We start from the raw sequence: 22902 nt of genomic DNA, 5'->3' as shown, positions 1-22902 counted from the left end.
TCAGCAGTGTCACAGGCTGATTGCCTCCATGCCACGCCGCATTGAAGCAGTCATTTCTGCCAAAGGATTCCCGACAAAGTATTGAGTGCATAACTGAACATTATTATTTGATGGTTTTTTTGTTTGGTATTAAAAAACACTTTTATTTGATTGGAGGGGTGAAATATGCTAATTTATTGAGACAGGTTTTTTGGGTTATCAGGAGTTGTAGGCCAAAATCATCAGTATTAAAACAATAAAAGACCTGACAAATTTCAGTTGGTGGATAATGAATCTATAATATATGAAAGTTTAATTGTAATCATTACATTATGGTAAATAATGAAATTTAACACTATATGCTGATTTTTTGAGAAGGACCTGTATATGGGGGCTCTACACTATATAGGGACACAATGTATGGGTACTAGACTGGCAGATTTGCAAATTTCCACAATAAATTATACCGTGGATACAAAATAGTCACTGCAGCCATAGATGAATTCATTGACAGATACAATTTTTACAATGGGGTCATATTTGGGGTTTTTATGCTGTTCTGGCACCTTCAAACTATTCTACCGGAATCTGTGCTACAAAAACCAAATAGCGCTCCTCCATTCTCAGCCCTGATGTGTGGCCTAACAGTAATTCATGACAACATATGGGGTAGCACTGTGTTTGGGAGAAATTGCGCAATGAATTGCAGGGTCTAGTTTCACCTATTAACCCTTGTGTAACTGACAAATTTGCAGCAAATACAAAAATTACATTTTTCCCACTAAAATGTTATATTCCCAAATCCCGATGTTATAAAATTCTGCGAGGCACCTATGGGTTCAAAATACTTGCCCACCAGATGAAATACACAAGCAGTGAAATTTTCAATGTGGGGTCACCTGGGGGGTTTCTGCTGTTCTGGTACCTCAGGGGCTCATCAAATGGAGCCCACAATCTATTCAAACAGATTCTGCGTTGTAAAAGCCAAGTAGCGCTCCTTCCCATCCGATCCTTGGCGTTTTCTGCAGCAGTAGTGTACAACCACATATGGGGAACTGCCACGTTCAGTAAAACTTGCATAACAAATAATGGGGTCCATTTTCTCCTATCACCCCTTGTGGAAATTATAAATTTGGTGCTAAAGCAGTATTTTAGTGGAAAAATATATATTTTTTGTTTTCACATCTAAATATTATCAATTTTTGTGAATCACCTGTAGTACATAAATGCTCAGTACACCCCTAGATGAATTCCTTGAGGGGTCTAGTTTCCAAAGTGTGGTCATTTGTGGGGAGTTCATGCTGTTTTGTTGCAAATGTGACATGGCATACACAGTCTATTCTAGCCAAATTTATGCTCCAAAAATCAAATAGCGCTCCTTCCTTTCCAGGACGTGCCTTGTGCCCAAACAGGAATTTTTGACCACATATGGGGTATCTTCAAAATTGCGTAAAATTTTTTTTTAAAACATTTATTTTTACTTTTCACTGTATTTGTTAGTCGCTTTAGGGGACTTGAAGCTACGATTGTCTGATCGCTTGTGCTATATACAGCGATGCCACAGAAATCACAGTCTCAAAGGAGCTCTGTAATGACAAGCACGGAGGTTTTCAACATAGCAACCCATCGATGGCCTGCGATCACATCATGGGCGTGCCTCCATGCCGGTGAGTGTAAAATGCCGCTGTCACAGATTAACAGTGGCATTTAACAGGTTATCAATCATTGGCAAAGCTTATCTCTGCCCACGATTAGAAAGAAGTCCTTGCTGTAACACACGACTATCACCTGCCGGGTATGGCCGCCAACTCACCTCGTACATGAATGGTGCATGTCTTGAAGGGGTTAATACATTATTATCATTATTATTAGACTTATATACTGTGTTACATGTAATATGCTTTTTAGTGTAATACTCTAGTACCTATTAATCATCACAGAATTTTTCTCTTGTAGGAATTTTATTGTAGATGTCCAGACATCGGTGTTTACATCTTTAGGACATCTTGATCAGTCAATAAGATGTCTTCATATGACTCTTCTATGAATATACCTTATATTTTTCATAAAGTGCGGTAATATAAGTTCATGTTTCACTGTAAAACCAGATTTTCTGGTGATATGAGTCATCCCGCTTTCCAGTTGTGCCTCTAGTGATTTGTGCCCTTAGGACAAACTTTCAAAATGTGTCTAGAGTGCAAGTGATATCACTGGTCGGCCCCGTGTCTGACACCGATGACCTCACTACTAATCACTTGTCTCGGAATGTCAGATCACACGGTGTATGGCAGGATGTCTCATGTAGGTATAATGTACAGTAGATAGGTACCTGATCGAAGTCAGCACTCTCATGATGACAATCTTCAGAATATGAGCAACCTGACATCATCTGAAGACCACAGACTGCAGCTCACCTAGGATCATGTCTTGAGGCTATGTGCACACGTTGCGGATTTTGATGCAGATCCGCAGCATTTTTGGAAACAAATCCGCAGTGTAGTGCACCACCAATGTTAATCAATGGGAAATCTAGAATTGTTGTGCACATGCTGTGGAAAAATCAGCACGGATTTGCAGCGTTTTATTTTTCGCAGCAAGTCAATTCTTTTTGTGGATCTGCAGCGTTTCTGCACCTACAAACCTACAGATTTCTACACATACAGTACATATACACATACAGTACATACATATACACATATAGTACATACAGTACACATACTCACCAAACAGCTAATCCCCGATGCTCTCGATCACCTGCAAAAATTTTTAAAAATAAACCAACAGCAGTATACTCCCTGTTCCGATATAATAACGAGTGTCCCACGACAATCTCCCGTGTAGAGCTGTCACATCAGGAGATGTGACCACTCTACACAGCTCCAGTGAAACAGTGACCGGAGGTGATCCTCCCGCAGTGGATCACTCCGCCACTTAGAGGTCACCAGAGTTCGTCCTGTCACTTGCGGCACCGCTGCGTGAGAAATTTCTCACACAGCTGGTGTGCCGTAAAGTGGGAGCCCGAACTCTGATGATACACTGCGAGAGTATTATCTTTGGTCACTGTATCACCGGAGGCAACTGTAGAGCGGTCACATCTCCTGATGTGACAGTTCTACACGGGAGATTGTTGTTGGACACTCGTTATTATGTGGATTGCATCGAAACAGGGAGTATTTGTGTTGGTTTCTTATTTTATTTTTTTTGCAGGAGATCGAGGGTGTTGCAGAAATTAGGCATATAATAAATATGGGAAACCGTGTGTTTTATTTAATTAAAATGCTTTGTTCTGGCTGTGTCTTTATTTAACATGTAACAACTATAGGATTAGTAATGGATAGGTGTTTTATTGACACCTCTCCAATACTAAGCCGCGGGCTTGATGTCACCTTACAATACAAAGGTGACATCAACCCCACAACTATTGCCCCACTTGCCACTGCTACAGGGCAAATGGGAAGAGAGAGGCTAAGTGCTTAGAGATGAGCCTTTTCTGGGGCGGCTGAGTGCTGATGTTTTTAGCTGGGGGGGCATTATCCATGGCCCCTTCCTAGGCTATTAATATCAGCCGCAGCTGTCTGCATAGCCTTTTCTGGTTATTAATTACAGGGGGACCCCACATCATTTTTTTTGGGTTCCCCTATTTTAATAGCCAGTAAAGGCTAAGTATACAGCTGTGAGCTTATATTAATAGCATGGGAAGCTCCATGGGTATTACCCCCTTCCCAGGCTATACACATCGGCCCCCAGCCGCAGGCTTTCCCTCTTTGGTTTGGAAAATCCATGCCATTTTTTAAAAAATTAAACAGATATTGTATTTAAGGCCAGGGTCATACTTGTGAGAAACTCGTCAGGTATTGAGGTGCGAGACTCGTGCGCGTTTCTCGCAAGTGTGACCCCGGCCTAACGCAGATTTTGTGTGTGTCTTTATTTGAATCTTTATGTACCATTTTATTATGTGTATTATTAAACATCGGGCTTGTGTTGTGAGTTTGGTTTTTGGGCTCCCCCGGTGGTCACTGGTGGTACTGGACTTGTGTGCTTCACTTTCTCTGTTCACCTGTTTCCATCAGGATATGGGTGTATCCTATTTAGCCTTGCTGCTCAGTTATTCTAGTGCCGGCCATCAATGTAACCAGAGCCTTTCTGTTGCATGTTCCTGCTTCTAGACTACTATCAGCTAAGTTGGACTCTTAGTCCTAAGTTTGTTTTGCATTTTTGTTCCAGTTCACAGTTATGTTATTTTTCTGTAGCTGGAAGCTCTTGTGGGCCGAAATTGCCACTCCGGTGTCATGAGTTGACACATGAGTCTTAAAGTAATTTCGGGATGGTATTTTAATAGGGTTTTCAGCTGACCGTGAAGTTCCCTATTGTATCTTCTTGCTATCTAGTAAGCGGACCTCGCTTTGCTGAACCTACCTTCATACTGCGTATGTCTTTTCCTCTGAACTCACCGTCAATATATGTGGGGGGCTTCTGTCTCCTTTTTGGGGGAATTTATGATCGTGTATCTGGATGATATTTTGATTTTTTCGGATGACTGGGATTCTCATGTCCAACAGGTCAGGAGGGTTTTTCAGGTTTTGCGGGCTAATTCCTTGTGTGTGAAGGGTTCTAAGTGTATTTTTGGGGTTCAAAAGATTTCTTTTTTGGGGTACATTTTTTCCCCCTCTTCCATTGAGATGGATCCTGTCAAGGTTCGGGCTATTTGTGATTGGACGCAACCTTCTTCTCTTAAGAGCCTTCAGAAATTTTTGGGCTTTGCTAATTTTTATCGTCGATTTATAACTGGTTTTTCTGATGTTGCTAAACCTTTGACTGATTTGACCAAAAAGGGTGCTGATGTTGCTGATTGGTCCCCTGCTGCTGTGGAGGCCTTTCGGGAGCTTAAGCGCCGCTTTTCTTCCGCCCCTGTGTTGCGTCAGCCTGATGTTACTCTTCCTTTTCAGGTTGAGGTCGATGCTTCCGAGATCGGAGCTGGGGCGGTCTTGTCACAGAAAAGTTCCGTCTTCTCCGTGATGAGACCTTGTGCGTTCTTTTCTCGAAAATTTTCGCCCGCAGAGCGAAATTATGATATTGGTAATCGGGAGCTCTTGGCTATGAAGTGGGCTTTTGAGGAGTGGCGTCATTGGCTTGAGGGGGCTAGACATCAGGTGGTGGTATTGACCGATCACAAGAATTTGATTTATCTTGAGTCTGCCAGGCGCCTGAATCCTAGACAGGCGCGCTGGTCGTTGTTTTTCTCTCGGTTTAATTTTGTGGTCTCATACTTACCAGGTTCTAAAAATGTGAAGGCAGATGCCCTTTCTAGGAGTTTTGAGCCTGATTCCCCTGGTGATTCTGAACCTACAGGTATCCTTAAGGATGGGGTGATATTATCTGCTGTTTCCCCAGACCTGCGACGGGCTTTGCAGGAGTTTCAGGCGGATAGACCTGATCGTTGCCCGCCTGGTAGACTGTTTGTTCCTGATGATTGGACCAGTAGAGTCATCTCGGAGGTTCATTCTTCTGTGTTGGCAGGTCATCCCGGGATCTTTGGTACCAGGGATTTGGTGGCTAGGTCCTTCTGGTGGCCTTCCCTGTCTCGAGATGTACGAGTTTTTGTGCAGTCTTGTGATGTTTGTGCTCGGGCCAAACCTTGTTGTTCTCGGGCTAGCGGATTGTTGTTATCTTTGCCTATTCCGAAGAGGCCTTGGACTCACATCTCTATGGATTTTATTTCTGATCTCCCTGTTTCTCAGAAAATGTCTGTCATCTGGGTGGTGTGTGACCGTTTTTCAAAGATGGTTCATTTGGTGCCCTTGCCTAAGTTGCCTTCCTCATCCGAGTTGGTTGCTCTGTTTTTTCAAAATGTGGTTCGCTTGCATGGTATTCCGGAGAATATCGTTTCTGACAGGGGGACCCAGTTCGTGTCTAGATTTTGGCGGGCGTTCTGTGCTAGGATGGGCATTGATTTGTCTTTTTCGTCTGCGTTCCATCCTCAGACTAATGGCCAGACTGAGCGAACTAATCAGACCTTGGAGACTTATTTGAGGTGTTTTGTGTCTGCGGATCAGGATGACTGGGTTGCCTTTTTGCCGTTGGCGGAGTTTGCCCTCAATAATCGGGCTAGTTCTGCCACTTTGGTTTCTCCTTTCTTTTGCAATTCGGGGTTTCATCCTCGTTTTTCTTCCGGTCAGGTGGAGTCTTCGGATTGTCCTGGAGTGGATACTGTGGTGGATAGGTTGCATCGGATTTGGGGACAGGTGGTGGACAATTTGGAGTTGTCCCAGGAGAAGACTCGGCATTTTGCTAACCGCCGTCGTCGTGTTGGTCCTCGTCTTCGTGTTGGGGACTTGGTGTGGTTGTCTTCTCGTTTTGTCCCTATGAGGGTTTCTTCTCCTAAGTTTAAGCCTCGGTTCATCGGCCCGTATAAGATTTTGGAGATTCTTAACCCCGTGTCCTTTCGATTGGACCTCCCAGCATCTTTTTCTATCCATAATGTCTTCCATCGGTCATTATTGCGCAGGTATGAGGTACCGGTTGTGCCTTCCGTTGAGCCTCCCGCTCCGGTGTTGGTTGAGGGTGAATTGGAGTACGTTGTGGAGAAGATCTTGGACTCCCGTGTTTCCAGACGGAAACTTCAGTATCTGGTCAAGTGGAAGGGCTACGGTCAAGAAGATAATTCTTGGGTGACAGCCTCTGATGTTCATGCCTCTGATTTGGTCCGTGCCTTTCATAGGGCTCGTCCTGATCGCCCTGGTGGTTCTTGTGAGGGTTCGGTGCCCCCTCCTTGAGGGGGGGGTACTGTTGTGAGTTTGGTTTTTGGGCTCCCCCGGTGGTCACTGGTGGTACTGGACTTGTGTGCTTCACTTTCTCTGTTCACCTGTTTCCATCAGGATATGGGTGTATCCTATTTAGCCTTGCTGCTCAGTTATTCTAGTGCCGGCCATCAATGTAACCAGAGCCTTTCTGTTGCATGTTCCTGCTTCTAGACTACTATCAGCTAAGTTGGACTCTTAGTCCTAAGTTTGTTTTGCATTTTTGTTCCAGTTCACAGTTATGTTATTTTTCTGTAGCTGGAAGCTCTTGTGGGCCGAAATTGCCACTCCGGTGTCATGAGTTGACACATGAGTCTTAAAGTAATTTCGGGATGGTATTTTAACCCCTTAACGACCGCCGATACGCCTTTTAACGGCGGCCGCTAAGGGTACTTAATCCACAGCGCCGTTAATTAACGGCGCTGTGGAAAAAGTGAATAGCGCCCCCCAGAGTCGGATTTTCTCTGGGGTCTCGGTTGCCGAGGGTAGCCGAGACCCCAGAGAACATGATTCGGGGGGTTTTTACTGACCCCCGAGTTGCGATCGCCGGTAATTAACCGTTTACCGGCGGTCGCAACAAAAAAAAACAAAACGCGATTTGCCGTTTAATTTCTCTGTCCTCCGATGTGATCGCACATCGGAGGACAGAGAAATGTGGTCCCCGATGGCCCCCAATAGCCCCCCAATACTTACCTACCTCCCCCGGTGCTCCTCGTGTCTCCCCATGGGCGCCGCCATCTTTTTTCCGGGAAAAAATGGCGGGCGCACGCGCAGTGCGCCCGCCGCCCGGCACCCGGATGTTCTTTGGGGTCTCGGCTGCCGGGGGTAGCCGAGACCCCAAAGAACATGATCGGGGTCGGTTTGCACCGACCCCTGCTTTGCGATCGCCGGTAATTAACAGTTTACCGGCGACCGCAAAAAAAAAAAAAAAAAGCGATCAGTTATTTCTCTGTCCTCTGATGTGATCGCACATCAGAGGACAGAGAAATAGGGGGATTCGGGGACCCTATCATACTCACCCGGGGTCCCTGGGTCCTCTTCTGTCTTCTCCTGCCAGCCGGCTTTTTCATCATGGCGGGCGCATGCGCAGTGCGCCCGCCATCTGCTGCCATCTGACGGCCGGCAGGAGAAGACAAGTTGGGGCTAAAATTAGGGTTAGGGTTAGGGTTAGGGTTAGGGTTAGAGTTAGGGTTAGGGTTAGAGTTAGGGTTAGGGTTAGGGTTAGGGTTAGAGGTAGGGTTAGGGTTAGGGTTAGGGTTAGAGTTAGGGTTAGAGTTAGGGTTAGAGTTAGGGTTAGGGTTAGAGTTAGGGTTAGAGTTAGGGTTAGGGTTGGGGCTAAATTTAGGGCTAGGGTTAGGGCTAGGGTTAGGGTTAGGCTACTTTCACACTAGCGTTTTTTGGCTTCCGTCGCAATGCGTCGTTGGAGAAAAAACGCATCCTGCAAAAGTGCTTGCAGGATGCGTTTTTTTCTCCATTGGCTTGCATTAGCGACGCATTGCGACGGATTGCCACATGTCGCATCCGTCGTGCGACGGATGCGTCGTGCTTCGGTGGACCGTCGACACAAAAAAAACTACATGTAACTTTTTTGTGCGACGTGTCCGCCATTTCCGACCGCGCATGCGTGGCCGGAACTCCGCCCCCGCCTCCCCGCACCTCACAATGGGGCAGCGGATGCGTTGAAAAAACAGCATCCGCTGCACCCGTTGTGCGGCGCTTACAACGCTAGCGTCGGTACGTCGGCCTGACACACTGCGATGGGCCGAGTACGACGCTAGTGTGAAAGTAGCCTTAGGCTTCTTTCACACTTGCGTCGGTACGGGGCGGTCGCAATGCGTCGGCCCGATGTACCGACGCACGTTGTGAAAATTGTGCACAACGTGGGCAGCGGATGCAGTTTTTCAACGCATCCGCTGCCCAGTCTATGTCCTGGGGAGGAGGGGGCAGAGTTACGGCCACGCATCCGCGGAAATGGCGGACGCGACGTACAAAAAAAAGGTTACATTGAACTTTTTTGTGACGACGGGGGCTAAAGTTATGGTTAGGGTTGGGGCTAAAGTTAGGGTTGGGGCTAACGTTAGGGTTAGAGTTGGGATTAGGGTTAGGGTTTGGATTAGGGTTGGGATTAGTGTTACGTTTGGGATTAGGGTTGGGATTAGGGTTAGGGTTGGGATTAGGGTTAGGGGTGTGTTGGATTTAGGGTTTTGATTAGGGTTATGGTTAGGGTTGAGATTAGGGCTGTTTTGGGGTTAGGGTTGTGATTATCGTTAGGGTTGTGATTAGGATTATGGATCGGGTTGAGATTAGGGTTAGGGCTGTGTTGGGGTTAGGGTTGGAGTTAGAATTGGGGGGTTTCCACTGTTTAGGTACATCAGGGGGTCTCCAAACACGACAGCCAATTTTGCGCTAAAAAAGTCAAATGGTACTCCCTCCCTTCTGAGCTCTGCCGTGCGCCCAAACAGTGGTTTACCCCCACATATGGGGCATCAGCGTACTCGGGATAAATTGGACAACAACTTTTGGGGTCCAATTTCTCCTGTTACCCTTGTGAAAATAAAAACTTGGGGGCTAAAAATCTTTTTTGTTGGAAAAAAATATATTTTTTTATTTTCACTACTCTGCATTATAAATTTCTGTGAAGCACTTGAGCTTTCAAAGTTCTCACCACATATCTAGATAAGTTCCTTAGGGGGTCTAGTTTCCAAAATTTGGTCACTTGTGGGGGTTTCTACTGTTTAGGTACATTAGGGGTCTGCAAACGCAACATAACGCCCGCAGACAATTCTATCAAAGTCTGCATTCCAAAATGGCGCTCCTTCCCTTCCGAGCTCTGCCGTGCGCCCAAACAGTGGTTTACCCCCACATATGGGGTACCAGCATACTCAGGACAAATTGGACAACAACTTTTGGGGTCCAATTTCTCTTGTTACCCTTGTGAAAATAAAAACTTGGGGGCTAAAAATCTTTTTTGTTGGAAAAAAATATATTTTTTTATTTTCACTACTCTGCATTATAAATTTCTGTGAAGCACTTGAGCTTTCAAAGTTCTCACCACATATCTAGATAAGTTCCTTAGGGGGTCTAGTTTCCAAAATTTGGTCACTTGTGGGGGTTTCTACTGTTTAGGTACATTAGGGGTCTGCAAACGCAACATAACGCCCGCAGACAATTCTATCAAAGTCTGCATTCCAAAATGGCGCTCCTTCCCTTCCGAGCTCTGCCGTGCGCCCAAACAGTGGTTTACCCCCACATATGGGGTACCAGCATACTCAGGACAAATTGGACAACAACTTTTGGGGTCCAATTTCTCTTGTTACCCTTGTGAAAATAAAAATTTGGGGGCTAAAAAAATCTTTTTTGTGGGAAAAAAAATATTTTTTATTTTCACTACTCTGCATTATAAACTTCTGTGAAGCACTTGGGCATTCAAAGTTCTCACCACATATCTAGATAAGTTCCTTGGGGGGTCTATTTTCCAAAATGGGGTCACTTGTTGGGGGTTTCTACTGTTTAGGTACATTAGGGGTCTGCAAAGGCAACATAACGCCCGCAGACAATTCTATCAAAGTCTGCATTCCAAAATGGCACTCCTTCCCTTCCGAGCTCTGCCGTGCGCCCAAACAGTGGTTTACCCCCACATATGGGGTACCAGCATACTCAGGACAAATTGGACAACAACTTTTGGGGTCCAATTTCTCTTGTTACCCTTGTGAAAATAAAAACTTGGGGGCTAAAAAATCTTTATTGTTAAAAAATATATATTTTTTATTTTCACGACTCTGCATTATAAACTTCTGTGATGCACTTGGGCATTCAAAGTTCTCACTACACATCTAGATAAGTTCCATGGGGGGTCTAGTTTCCAAAATGGGGTCACTTTTGGGGGGTTTCTGCTGTTTAGGCACATCAGGGGCTCTCCAAACGCAACATGGCGTCCCATCTCAATTCCAGTCAATTTTGCATTGAAAAGTCAAATGGCGCTCCTTTGCTTCCGAGCTCAGCCATGCGCCCAAACAGTGGTTTACCCCCACATATGGGGTGTCGGCGTACTCAAGACAAATTGTACAACAGCTTCTGGGGTCCATTTTCTCCTGTTACCCTTGGTAAAATAAAAATTTGGAGGCAAAAAGATCATTTTTGTAGAAAAAATGCGATTTTTTTATTTTCACGGCTCTACGTTATAAACTTCTGTGAAGCACCTGGGGGTTTAAAGTGCTCACCACACATCTAGATAAGTTCCTTAAGGGGTCTAGTTTCCAAAATGGTGTCATATGTGGGGGGTCTCTACTGTTTAGGCACATCAGCGGCTCTCCAAACGTGACATGGCGTCCGATCTCAATTCCAGCCAATTCTACATTGAAAAAGTAAAACGACACTCCTTCTCTTCCAAGCTCTACGGTGCGCCCAAACAGTGGTTTACCCCCATATATGGGGTATCGACGTACTCAGGAGAAATTGCACAACAACTTTTGTGGTCTAATTTCTCGTTACCCTTGTGAAAATAAAAATTTGGGGGCAAAAAGATCATTTTTGTAGAAAAAATGAGATTTTTTATTTTCACGGCTCTACGTTATAAACTTCTGTGAAGCACTTGGGGGTTCAAAGTGCTCACCACACATCTAGATAAGTTCCTTAAGGGGTCTAGTTTCCAAAATGGTATCACTTGTGGGGGGTTTCCACTGTTTAGGCACATCAGGGACTCTCCAAACGCGACATGGCATCCGATCTCAATTCCAGCCAATTCTGCATTGAAAAAGTCAAACGGTGCTCCTTCAATTCCAAGCTCTGCGGTGCGCCCAAACAGTGGTTTACCTCCACATATGGGGTATCGACGTACTCAGGAGAAATTGCACAACAACTTTTGTGGTCTAATTTCTCCTGTTACCCTTGTGAAAATAAGAATTTGTGGGCGAAAAAAATCATTTTTGTGAAAACAAATGCGATTTTTTATTTTCACGGCTCTACGTGATAAACTTCTGTGAAGCACTTGGGGGTTCAAAGTGCTCACCACACATCTAGATAAGTTCCTTGGGGGGTCTAGTTTCCAAAATGGTGTCACTTGTGGGGGGTTTCCACTGTTTAGGCACATTAGGGGCTCTCCAAACGCGACATGGCGTCCGATCTCAATTCCAGCCAATTCTGCATTGAAACAGTCAAACGGTGCTCCTTCACTTCCAAGCTCTGCGGTGCGCCCAAACAGTGGTTTACCTCCACATATGGGGTATCGGTGTACTCAGGAAAAATTGCACAACAAAATTTGTGGTTAAATTTCTGTTTTTACACTTGTGAAAATTAAAAAAAATGGTTCTGAAGTAAAATGTTTGCAAAAAAAAGTAAAATGTTCATTTTTTTCTTCCACATTGTTTTAGTTCCTGTGAAGTACGTAAAGGGTTAATAAACTTCTTGAATGTGGTTTTGAGCAGCTTGAGGGGTGCAGTTTTTAGAATGGTGTCACACTTGGTTATTTTCTATCATATAGACCCCTCAAAATCACTTCAAAGGTGATGTGGTCCCTAAAAAAAACATGGTGTTGTAAAAATGAGAAATTGCTGGTCAACTTTTAACCCTTATAACTCCCTAACAAAAAAAAAAATTGTTTCCAAAATTGTGCTGATGTAAAGTAGACATGTGAGAAATGTTATTTATTAACTATTTTTTTGTGACATATCTCTCTGATTTAAGGGCATAAAAATACAAAGTTTGAAAATTGCAAAATTTTAAAAATTTTCGCCATATTTCCCTTTTTTCATAAATAATCGCAAGTAATATCGAAGAAATGTTACCACTAACTTGAAGTACAACATGTCACGAAAAAACAATCTCAGAATCAGCGGGATCCGATAAAGCGTTCCAGAGTTATAACCTCATAAAGTGACACTGGTCAGAATTGTAAAAATTGGCTCGGTCATTAAGTACCAAATTGGCTCTGTCACTAAGGGGTTAATAGGGTTTTCAGCTGACCGTGAAGTTCCCTATTGTATCTTCTTGCTATCTAGTAAGCGGACCTCGCTTTGCTGAACCTACCTTCATACTGCGTATGTCTTTTCCTCTGAACTCACCGTCAATATATGTGGGGGGCTTCTGTCTCCTTTTTGGGGGAATTTCCCTAGAGGTAAGCCAGGTCTGTCTTTTCCTCTATTAGGGTTAGTTAGTCCTCCGGCTGGCGCTAGGCGTCTAGGGATTAAACGTAGGTACGCCACCCGGCCACTGTTAGTTGTGTGGTAGGTTTAGCTCACGGTCAGCTCGAGATTCCATCACCCAAGAGCTGTTCTGTTATTTATGTTCTCTGACGTTCCCTTGCCATTGGGAACCATGACAGGCTTGGTATTATCTTCATGAAGATGTGAACATTTTTCAAGCTCTGTTGTCAGGGCCGGTGTCAGCATTGGGAGATGCATTTTGACAAGTGACTGTAGATTCCAAAATCATAATGCATTTTTTTTATCTGAAGGAAGGCAAAACAATCTCACAAGGAGAAGGTTATTTTTCTAAAAAAAAAAAAAAAAAGCTTTCCAAATCCAAATATGTTAGAATCAGAGTAATTTATGGGATCGTTCGTAACCTGTAATAAGATTACACTCTCTAAGGCATGCAGCTCTCCTGGAAACTCGTTTAATAAATTGGTGTCTTTTTTCAGGAGTTGAGTTCTCAGACTTGGACAGACTTCTACACGGAAAAAAAAAATCTGATTTAATTTTAATCTGTGTCTGGACCATTGAATTATTAATTAGTTTCTTGTTAGTCTATAAATATGTGATTTTGTACTTATATACTCTGAATTGTACTTTGCTATGGAATATGTTGGTGCTATAAAAATTATTATTATTCCATATACCTTTAGGATCTCTCATTCATTGCTAAAGAAAAAAATGTTACCAAAGAGCATTTATGGAGGCGAACAATAGCATAAATCTATAACAATGGAGATAGATGTCTGATGTAGTAGAGATTGCATTCCTGCCAGGAGAGAGAAAAACCCAGAGAATTTGCTATAAAGACACATAAAAGAGACAATATTGAGCTGAGAAAATGAGAATCCTCCACAGTCAGAGCAATGGCCAAGTACCTTGGAAAATACAGTTGCTGTGATACTGGGACTCCCCCTGAGAGTGTCTGAGGGGGAGATACAGAGACATATTGTCACCCCCTCCTCCCCTTCCCCAAACACAGGGGCAGGGAGGGTCCTGCTTCCTCTTACCTCATATCATCTCCCCCTGACTTCCCAACACAGGAGGAGGGGGAGAGAAAGGGAGAGCAAAGCCTGGAAAACAAAAGGAGGGAAGGCAGCTGCTCAAACTTCCTGAGAAAGGAAGACAAGAGCGCAGGGCTAGAGAGGAGACAGTCACATTGAGAAGAAGGGGCTGGAGAACAATGAAAAAGAGGGTCTCCTAAACTGATAAGAGTGACATTGATCATCCAGGGGCTGAGAGTGGGAAGGTGTGGAGTGGGAGGGCTGTCACAGAGCTCTGGATACAAAGGAGAAGCAGGAGAAGATCATTAGGATCCCATCACACTGAGCCACAATGTCCACATCACTCCTGAGAAGAGACTCCAGCAAGAAGAACCTACAGAATCTGCTGAAGTGAGTAAACCTGGCCACAGATGTGACTAGTCCTCTGATGCTACAACCAATCATGAGCCCTGCAAATAATTGTGCCATCTATGGTGCCAAGCTAGTATCTAAATGTATCATCTATGGTGCCAATCTAGTCTCTAAATGTATCATCTATGGTGCCAAGCTAGTCTATAAATGTATCATCTATGGTGCCAATCCAGTCTATAAATGTGTCATCTATGGTGCCATTCTAGTCTAGAAATGTGTCATCTATGGTGCCAATCCAGTCTATAAATGTGTCATCTATGGTGCCAATCCAGTCTAGAAATGTATCATCTATGGTGCCAAGCCAGTCTCTAAATGTGTCATCTATGGTGCCAATCTAGTCTAGAAAGGTATCATCTATGATGCCAATCCAGTCTATAAATGTATCATCTATGGTGCCAAGCTAGTCTAGAAATCTATCATCTATGGTGCCATTCCAGTCTATAAAAGTATCATCTATGGTGCCAATCTAGTCTCTAAATGTATCATCTATGGTGCCAATCCAGTCTATAAATGTGTCATCTATGGTGCCAATCCAGTCTATAAATGTATCATCTATGGTGCCAATCTAGTCTCTAAATGTATCATCTATGGTGCCAATCCAGTCTATAAATGTGTCATCTATGGTGCCAATCCAGTCTATAAATGTATCATCTATGGTGCCAATCTAGTCTCTAAATGTGTCATCTATGGTGCCAATCCAGTCTATAAATGTGTCATCTATGGTGCCAATCCAGTCTATAAATGTATCATCTATGGTGCCAATCTAGTCTCTAAATGTATCATCTATAGTGCCAATCTAGTCTCTAAATGTGTCATCTATGGTGCCAATCCAGTCTAGAAATGTATCCTCTATGGTGCCAATCCGGCCTAGAAATGTATCATCTATGGTGCCAATCCAGTCTATAAATGTATCATCTATGGTGCCAATCTGGTCTAGAAATGTGTCACCTATGGTGCCAATCTAGTCTAGAAAGGTATCATCTATGATGCCAATCCAGTCTATAAATGTATCATCTATGGTGCCAAGCTAGTCTAGAAATCTATCATCTATGGTGCCATTCCAGTCTATAAAAGTATCATCTATGGTGCCAATCTAGTCTCTAAATGTATCATCTATGGTGCCAATCCAGTCTATAAATGTGTCATCTATGGTGCCAATCCAGTCTAGAAATGTATCATCTATGGTGCCAATCTAGTCTCTAAATGTATCATCTATGGTGCCAATCTAGTCTCTAAATGTGTCATCTATGGTGCCAATCCAGTCTAGAAATGTATCCTCTATGGTGCCAATCCGGCCTAGAAATGTATCATCTATGGTGCCAATCCAGTCTATAAATGTATCATCTATGGTGCCAATCCGGTCTAGAAATGTGTCATCTATGGTGCCAATCTAGTCTATAAATGTGTCATCCATCATACTCATCTAGAAATGTATCATATATGAAACCACTCCAGTCTATAATTGTACCTATTGTCTTAATCCAGTCCATAATTCTATCACCTATGGTACCAATCTACTATCATCTATTGTACCAGTCCCATCTAAAACTGTACTGTATTGTGTATGATACCATTCTAGTCTATAAATGTATCCTTTTTGGTGTCTATCTAGCCTATAATTGTACCTTATATGGAATCCTTAGATTATGTATCGAATCAATGTGTCAGTGTTTCGATTGATTGTTGATAATTGTACAGTTGTTTTGTAAACACATTATCAAATCAACGGGATTCACATTTATTTGGAAAGGATTCTGTGTTTATCAAAAAGAATATCAGATTGTATTTGGTTATTTATCATATAATTCAAGAACCACAGTGAAATGTAGAAAACTAGAAATTCTAGTGGGCTGATGGAAGACGTTTCAGGTGACGAAGAATAGGACAATGCCCTTCCGAGCAGCAGAGCATTGCAATTGTATTTAATGAAGTGTTTGCAGTCCATTCACAGCAGGGGTAGAATGAATGAGTAGAGAAGGAATTTACTTGTGAGCTTGGGAAACAACGTGTTGTTTAAGATAATGAGGAAATACAAGAGCGGAGGAAGGAAGAATCCAAGAGTGGGGAGGATGTACAGGAATGTAAGGTAGTGGTCAAGGGCCAAGGTCCGCACTTATAGGTGCATAGATTTATACATATGGCTCCAAATATCAGGTCCTTAGAGTGGGGGGTATTATAATAGTGCAGGGACAATGTAACAGATGATGGTCAGGATTCTAGAAGTCAAGCAGTGCCAGGAGTGGATTATATTGTATCGTCGTGTGTTCTGGAATATTTCGGTGGCAGTAATGTCTGGCATTGTGTCTTTGATTGCCTGGATTGCTGAGAAGAGATGGAGTGATGCTGTAGGACTGTTTAGACAGCCATAATCTCTTTGTCAACCCTGTGAGATATCAATGATAAATGTGTTGGAAACATTCCAGTGATCCGCTCACCGCCGGTAATAAAGCGCTAGCCTGAGTGTACATGGAGCCATGAACTCGGAAATCCAATGGCTATCTACATCATTTATTTAATGGATATCTATGTAAGCTCTATAATCTTATGTCTCGCCAAGGGAGAAATGTTCCCATTCTACCAAATAATTTCCTGCATTTTTTACGAAGTCATTTATCTTCTGTTCGCAATTTACGCTCTACAATTATAGCAATCTTTCTCAGTGGACAGGAAATAAATGTTAAGCATGTCAGATGATAATTGGATACAGTATCATCCATGATTATAATAGACATGTATCACTAGCCTGGTAAATTGTATTAATAAACACTATGTATATACCTGGTCTTGCATCTTCACATGATACTGGACCTGCTCAGAAACCTGGCCGTAGTCATAAGGATTTGTTGTAAGAACATACATGCAAATATATTTCCTATAATGCTTTTCTTTTGGAAAATGTTTGTTTTTGGCACAAATAATGGAATTTTCCTTTGTCCAGAGTGAATGATAGTAAACTTGATTACAACATTAATTACTAAGGACAAGCAATTCACTGCACTTATTTGTTGTCAACCTGACCACCTTGGATCCCTAGGAAAATGATGGTGTGGTCCCTATCAATACTTAACGAATTTATGTCCACTTGTAAGCGTTGTTGCTTTCATCATAACAGACAGTTCAGTGTCTGACCTCATTGACTTTTTGAAATCACTTTATAACATTGGATCCTTAGGTCCATGGGAGTTTCCTCTTGTGCGCCAATCCAACAATTTACGTATTATAAATCAGCATTAAAGCCTATATGATGGCTGCTAAAGTGGAAATTTAACACGATGGTGGTAAATAATGGGCGCAGATGGTTTTGTGGAGGGCCAAACTGGTCATCTGGCAATTCTTAAAAGTAGGTGTGGGGATGGAGCGGCACAGAACTGTGTGCTTTCAAAGGCCTGGGCTGACTTTCAATCCCACTTCGGCTCTGGCTATGTGCTAACACTTCCCTTTGGGCTTTCTCTTTATACAGGCCCCAGTACACATTAGACAAAGGTTGGCTGAAGCGCCATCTATCTTATGAGTATGATGACCCATACTTATGAGACGGGGAGCGAAGGATCGGGCAGTTGGAGTTTCAGCACCTGATTCTTTTGTATTCAGGAGAGACAATCCGCTCCCAGAGTTGTCTTCCTCGTTCCCTGCTGAAAACACACGAATACTCAGCCAAGCCGAGTACTCATGTGCATGAGGCAGTCTCTAGAGATGAGTGCCTGCAGTACAACTGTTCATCCGACAGCCATCTCATACGTATGGTCAGCTTTGAGATGGTATAGCCTGACCACCATTAATCTTTCCCCGTCACACTCCATTCTGGACCACCTTATATTCCTTTCAAATACTTTACATGCACTTTGACTACTTTTTTTGTGACACATGGAAGGTAATCGACTGGTAAGAATCCATCAGAAGAAGCAATAATCTTTTACTCTGACTATGGATTAGTGATCTGAATAGTAGTGCCAAATGACAAGCTTCTGTATCTCACACCCCCAGCTCGGCTACATTTACGCAGTACATGAACTATGAATGCTATGATCCTGTCAGTGACCTATGTCATGCTAGCGGAGGCATGAGATCAGTATGGGGGCGTATTATAAACCACCCCTGACCTTACTGTCGGAGTCAGCAGGATGCAGAAGCATGTGAAGAAGATGTATGTGTACAATGCCAGAAGTTGTGCATTCCTGGGAGTGGATAGGGTGTGGTATGGACACATCTAATGTCACTGCTGTCTGGCTGCCAATCTTAATTCCCTACTTCCACACCTACACTTGGGATCTTAAGGGCAAAATTCTAGGAGGAGGCCGATCTGAGATTTTTAGCTACAACCCAAATTCCACATAAAGTTGAAACGCTGTGTAAAGTATAAAGGAAACCACAATGCAATGATTGGACATCTCTGAGTTTATTCACAACAGAAATAGAACACAGATCAGAAGGTGAAAATTTGAAATTTTTCTGTTTCATTTGAAAAATTAACTCATTTAGAAATTGATGGCGGCAACACATCTCGAAAAAAGTTGGGACAGGATTAACAAAAGGTTGGAAAAGTAAGTGGGACTTGTGTAAATAAGACAGAGGGTCAATTTTCAATGAAATCAAATGACTGTGGATAAAAAAAAAACTGTCAGAAAGGCAGAGTCTCTCAGAAGCAAAGATGGTCAGAGGTTCACCAATCAACATGATGACAGAGCAAGCCGAAGAGAAGGAACTGCCCTGTCAGCGTTATGTCACAGGAAGTAGGAGAGCAATCCAAGACCAGTCTGACCCCAGAGAGATGATAGCATGGCAGAGCAGGCAAAATTTAGCTCCAGTTAACCCCTTTAATTAATTTTCTGATAGCTTCCCTAAATCAACAGAATCCCCTGGAGTCTAAAGTAGTTTCCCAATGTCTAGTTATTGTATCAATTTTGATTTGGAAATGTATCGGAATGGAAGTCCACTTTACAATTTTTGGAATATTTACGATTGTGTTTTGTGCTTTATGGTGCAGGCTGACCACTCAGTGGAGTGTGGAGGATGAAGAGGAGGCTGCAAGGGAACGGCGCAGAAGAGACCGGCAGCAGCAGGACCAGCTGGGCAGTGAGGGACAGTCTCCTGAGGATGGAAATGAAGAGGCCTGCACTCCGTCAGATGAACAGTAAGTTTTCCTCTATGGTCTGAAATGTACATTTTCAGTCGCATGAGAAAAAAGTTATATCTTTATGGTTCATAGAAAAATCTTAGTCGTGCTCCAAGGAACATCCTCCCAATTTTTCAAATAATCAACCAACTATTGAGATTAGAGGGAGTCTATCATCCCCAAAAATGACAACTAAACACCCTAAACATTTATATGGGGGATCTAGCCCCTATTTACATCAGTGCACCCTTGGTGTGGTGTATGCCTTGGTGCGCCATCATCCCTACTATTTGCATAATAAAGCCTGCCTGCACCTGTGAACTGATACTGGTTGAGCGCGGTGGCACACTCACAGTGTCATTGCGGGTATGTGGCTGCGGCATGCTTAGATGTGAGCAGACAGAACACCCTCTCCTCCTCACTAAAGCCACTATTTACACTTCTGGAAGCAGCAAACGGCGGCTACAAAGAGGAAGGAGCCAGATGTCAGAGTGCTCATGCAGCCACATTGTGTGTGCACCCACATTGACACTGTAGGCAATGTCACAGCTGACCCTCCTCCCTCTCCCTTCACAATGACATTTGCACACGCTCATTAGATGCTTCAATACCTAAGGCTGTTTCTTAGCATTGTGGCTAATGTGTGTGTGTCATTTCCTGAAATAACAGTAAGTCTAAAAAGTTCCAATGCCATCATACAGTGTCTATTTATATACATAACACAAAGCATGTAGCAGCCATGATAAAACCTCAATAACTCTAGAATATATACTTTAGAGAGAATTTTTATTTCACAAGATGTCTTTAGATAATTGATATTTTTTACATGACAACAGTGTTTTTGCGCCCATATAAAGACATCAGAATCTGACCTCGGGCGATGTCTTGTGATCTTCAAAGTTTGTCATTATGTAGTTAAAAGTTTCATGTCAAGAAGAACTATATTCACATCATAAATCAAACATAATTCTGACTTTGTCAGAATAATTATATGTATTCATGTTGTAATTCATGTTACATTTTCATGATATGAGCGAAAATTATATCTAAAATAGCAGAAAGTGAACAATAAATTAAATGTCAATAGAAAACCTAAACTTCATATGAAAAAACCTACATAGGAATTTATAAATTGGTTTTGGTGGCTTGTTTGTTAAACGGCTCATTGAAGCATGTAAGAGTACAGTATATGCATGAGAGATTACCACTTATAAAGGCCGGGGAGCTCTGCAGATCCCAAATACTTGCAATACTGCTTAGAATTTAGATTAACCAGTTCAAGACCAGGCCACTTCTACTCCATTCCTTGCTGGGCACATTTTCAGGTTTTTTTCGTACATGTAGATTAAGTAGGTGTAAAATTTTCTATCGTTTGGATACACAAATAATTTTTGCATCTTTTTTTCTCTCGATACATGGGGCTTAATTTTTATGCCATTTTCATAGACTCTTTTTTTTCTAATTTCTAAAGGAAATATGTGCCTATTTTTAAGACTACAAAAGATGACTACATTACATGTTAAAATCAGTTTACCTTTCCGTCAGAATAATTTTTATATATTTGACACATTTTTTTTTCTCTTCAGGGTGTGGCTATATGTTTAAAAAGCATGCAAACATCCTCTTCAGAGAGGAAGAGAACTAGAACTTTAGTGCCACATACTGGGGTTAGCAATCCTATAAGTCAATATTGACCCTTTAATGAGCCACATGATATAGGATAAAAAGCCAATCCAGACTCTCCATTTCAGACCCATGTTTAAGACTGTCTGCCCCTCATCAGCGTACAGCATGATGTCTAATTTGGCTGGGTGAGAAGCTTCTGACAGGGATTTAAGGGGGAATTTTTCTTCTTGAGGAGAATGCTAAGCTGGTGTGAGGAGACTTATAAGCCATGCAATTCTCGTCTCTGAAATTATATATGCAGATATCCTCTTCAGAGATGAAAGAGTACAAGAACTGTAGTGTCACATATTGGAGGTAGCACTCTCGCAAACAAACCAAAACATGTATATGTAAATGGAGTTTCTGGCTTCGCTTTTTATCCTAAGTTATGTGGCTTGGCTCTTTAAAGGGTCAATAATGACATTTTCTATCCCAATTAAAAGGCAGTAGTTATAGTCCGCTGCTTTACTAAAGAAACAATTTGCATATTTAATTTTTCAGAGGTGCATGGCATGACCTATAAGTTATTCAACGCCAATAAAAAGTTTTCAGCACACTACAGTACCTTAAAAGTACAAGAGATTTTGCCTAATGTCACGTATACAATAAAGAGATTAATATGTCCCGAAATTGGTGTCAGATTTTTAAATTTAAATTTGCAGAATCTCAATGTAGAGGGGTTTAATCCTCGGTAAAATCTGGGGTGAATCCACATTACCATCCACGTGTCACGTATTTATAGTACAGGATCACAGTACATCACAAGATATTGTGGCAGCGAGTCCCAGATTTCCACTGCTTTGACAGTAAAGAATCCTCTTCTGTGATGAAGATGAAACCTTCTATTTGTCACAGTCGATGCCCCTTGTTATACTCACAGACCTACATTAGCTACTGTATAAGCTTTGACTTTCATAATATTCATCTATAGTGATAAGGTCATCCCAAAAACCGTCTTTTCTCCAGTACTCCAATTTTGAAAAATAACCCAATTATTGAAAAGGAATCTGTGACCAGATTTTTACTATCCCATCTTTGATAAGCATGATGTAGGGACAGAGACCCTGATTCCAGCGATGTATCACTTACTGGGCTGCTTGATGCAGTTTTACTAATATCTCTACGGCAGATCTAGCAGTTCCCTGAATGCAGAGCTATGTAAATCCCCACCCCACCCACCCACACTGATTGGCAGTTTTCTGTGTACATCGTGCATATGCGAACGCTGCCTATCAGTGGTGGGGGCGTGAGGAGATTGACCCACCGCCCACGTTTCCCCTTGAAGACACGCAAATGTTGTAATGTGTAATGTGTACTATGACATGTGTTAATGGTGTTGTGTGTTGCCTGACGTTAGGGAGAGTTAAAGTTCGGGACTAGCCCAGAGTGGGAGAGGAAAAACGTTAAGGGACATAGACAGTTTCCTACCAGGATGTCAGCTAGGGCACAGCGTGCTTCTGAAGTAGACATAAGGTCTGGACAGTAAGCAGTGCTGCTTGACGTGGGTGTCCTGGAGTTAGGAGAGACCGAGACAGTGGTTAGCATGAACCGGACTAAAAGAGAAAAGGAAAATCGACAGTAGGATTGAGTGATCAAACGGAGACGGGTCCTGGGAGAGGACGCCTAGCTGTACAGCCCAGCGTTTATAACTCCAAGAGATAATGGGCCAAGATGGGACAGAGTATGTGAGACAAAGAGTGTCCCAGGAGCGAGTTCCAGATCGTCAGTGACAGAGAAGTTAAGTA

At 42.7% G+C, this 22902-nt stretch overlaps 1 protein-coding gene across 2 annotated transcripts in view; it reads left to right on the top strand.

Annotated features, from left to right (window-relative positions):
* LSP1 (lymphocyte specific protein 1) overlaps positions 1–22902 on the top strand; it is a 129161-nt gene that overhangs the window by 64207 nt on the left and 42052 nt on the right. The window contains exons 1-2 of one of the 2 annotated variants that reach the window (XM_077287882.1): positions 14017–14358; positions 19364–19510. In XM_077287882.1, coding sequence (XP_077143997.1) covers positions 14300–14358; positions 19364–19510 — 206 coding nt within the window. In that variant the 5' untranslated portion in view covers positions 14017–14299. Of the gene's footprint in view, positions 1–14016; positions 14359–19363; positions 19511–22902 lie in introns of those variants that run through there. The other variant, XM_077287881.1, reaches the window with a different exon arrangement.

Source organism: Ranitomeya variabilis, chromosome 2, assembly GCF_051348905.1.
Source record: "Ranitomeya variabilis isolate aRanVar5 chromosome 2, aRanVar5.hap1, whole genome shotgun sequence".
Lineage (NCBI taxonomy): Eukaryota > Metazoa > Chordata > Amphibia > Anura > Dendrobatidae > Ranitomeya > Ranitomeya variabilis.
The sequence above is the reverse complement of the archived record's forward strand: the minus strand, read 5'-3'. Positions and strand labels throughout refer to the sequence as shown.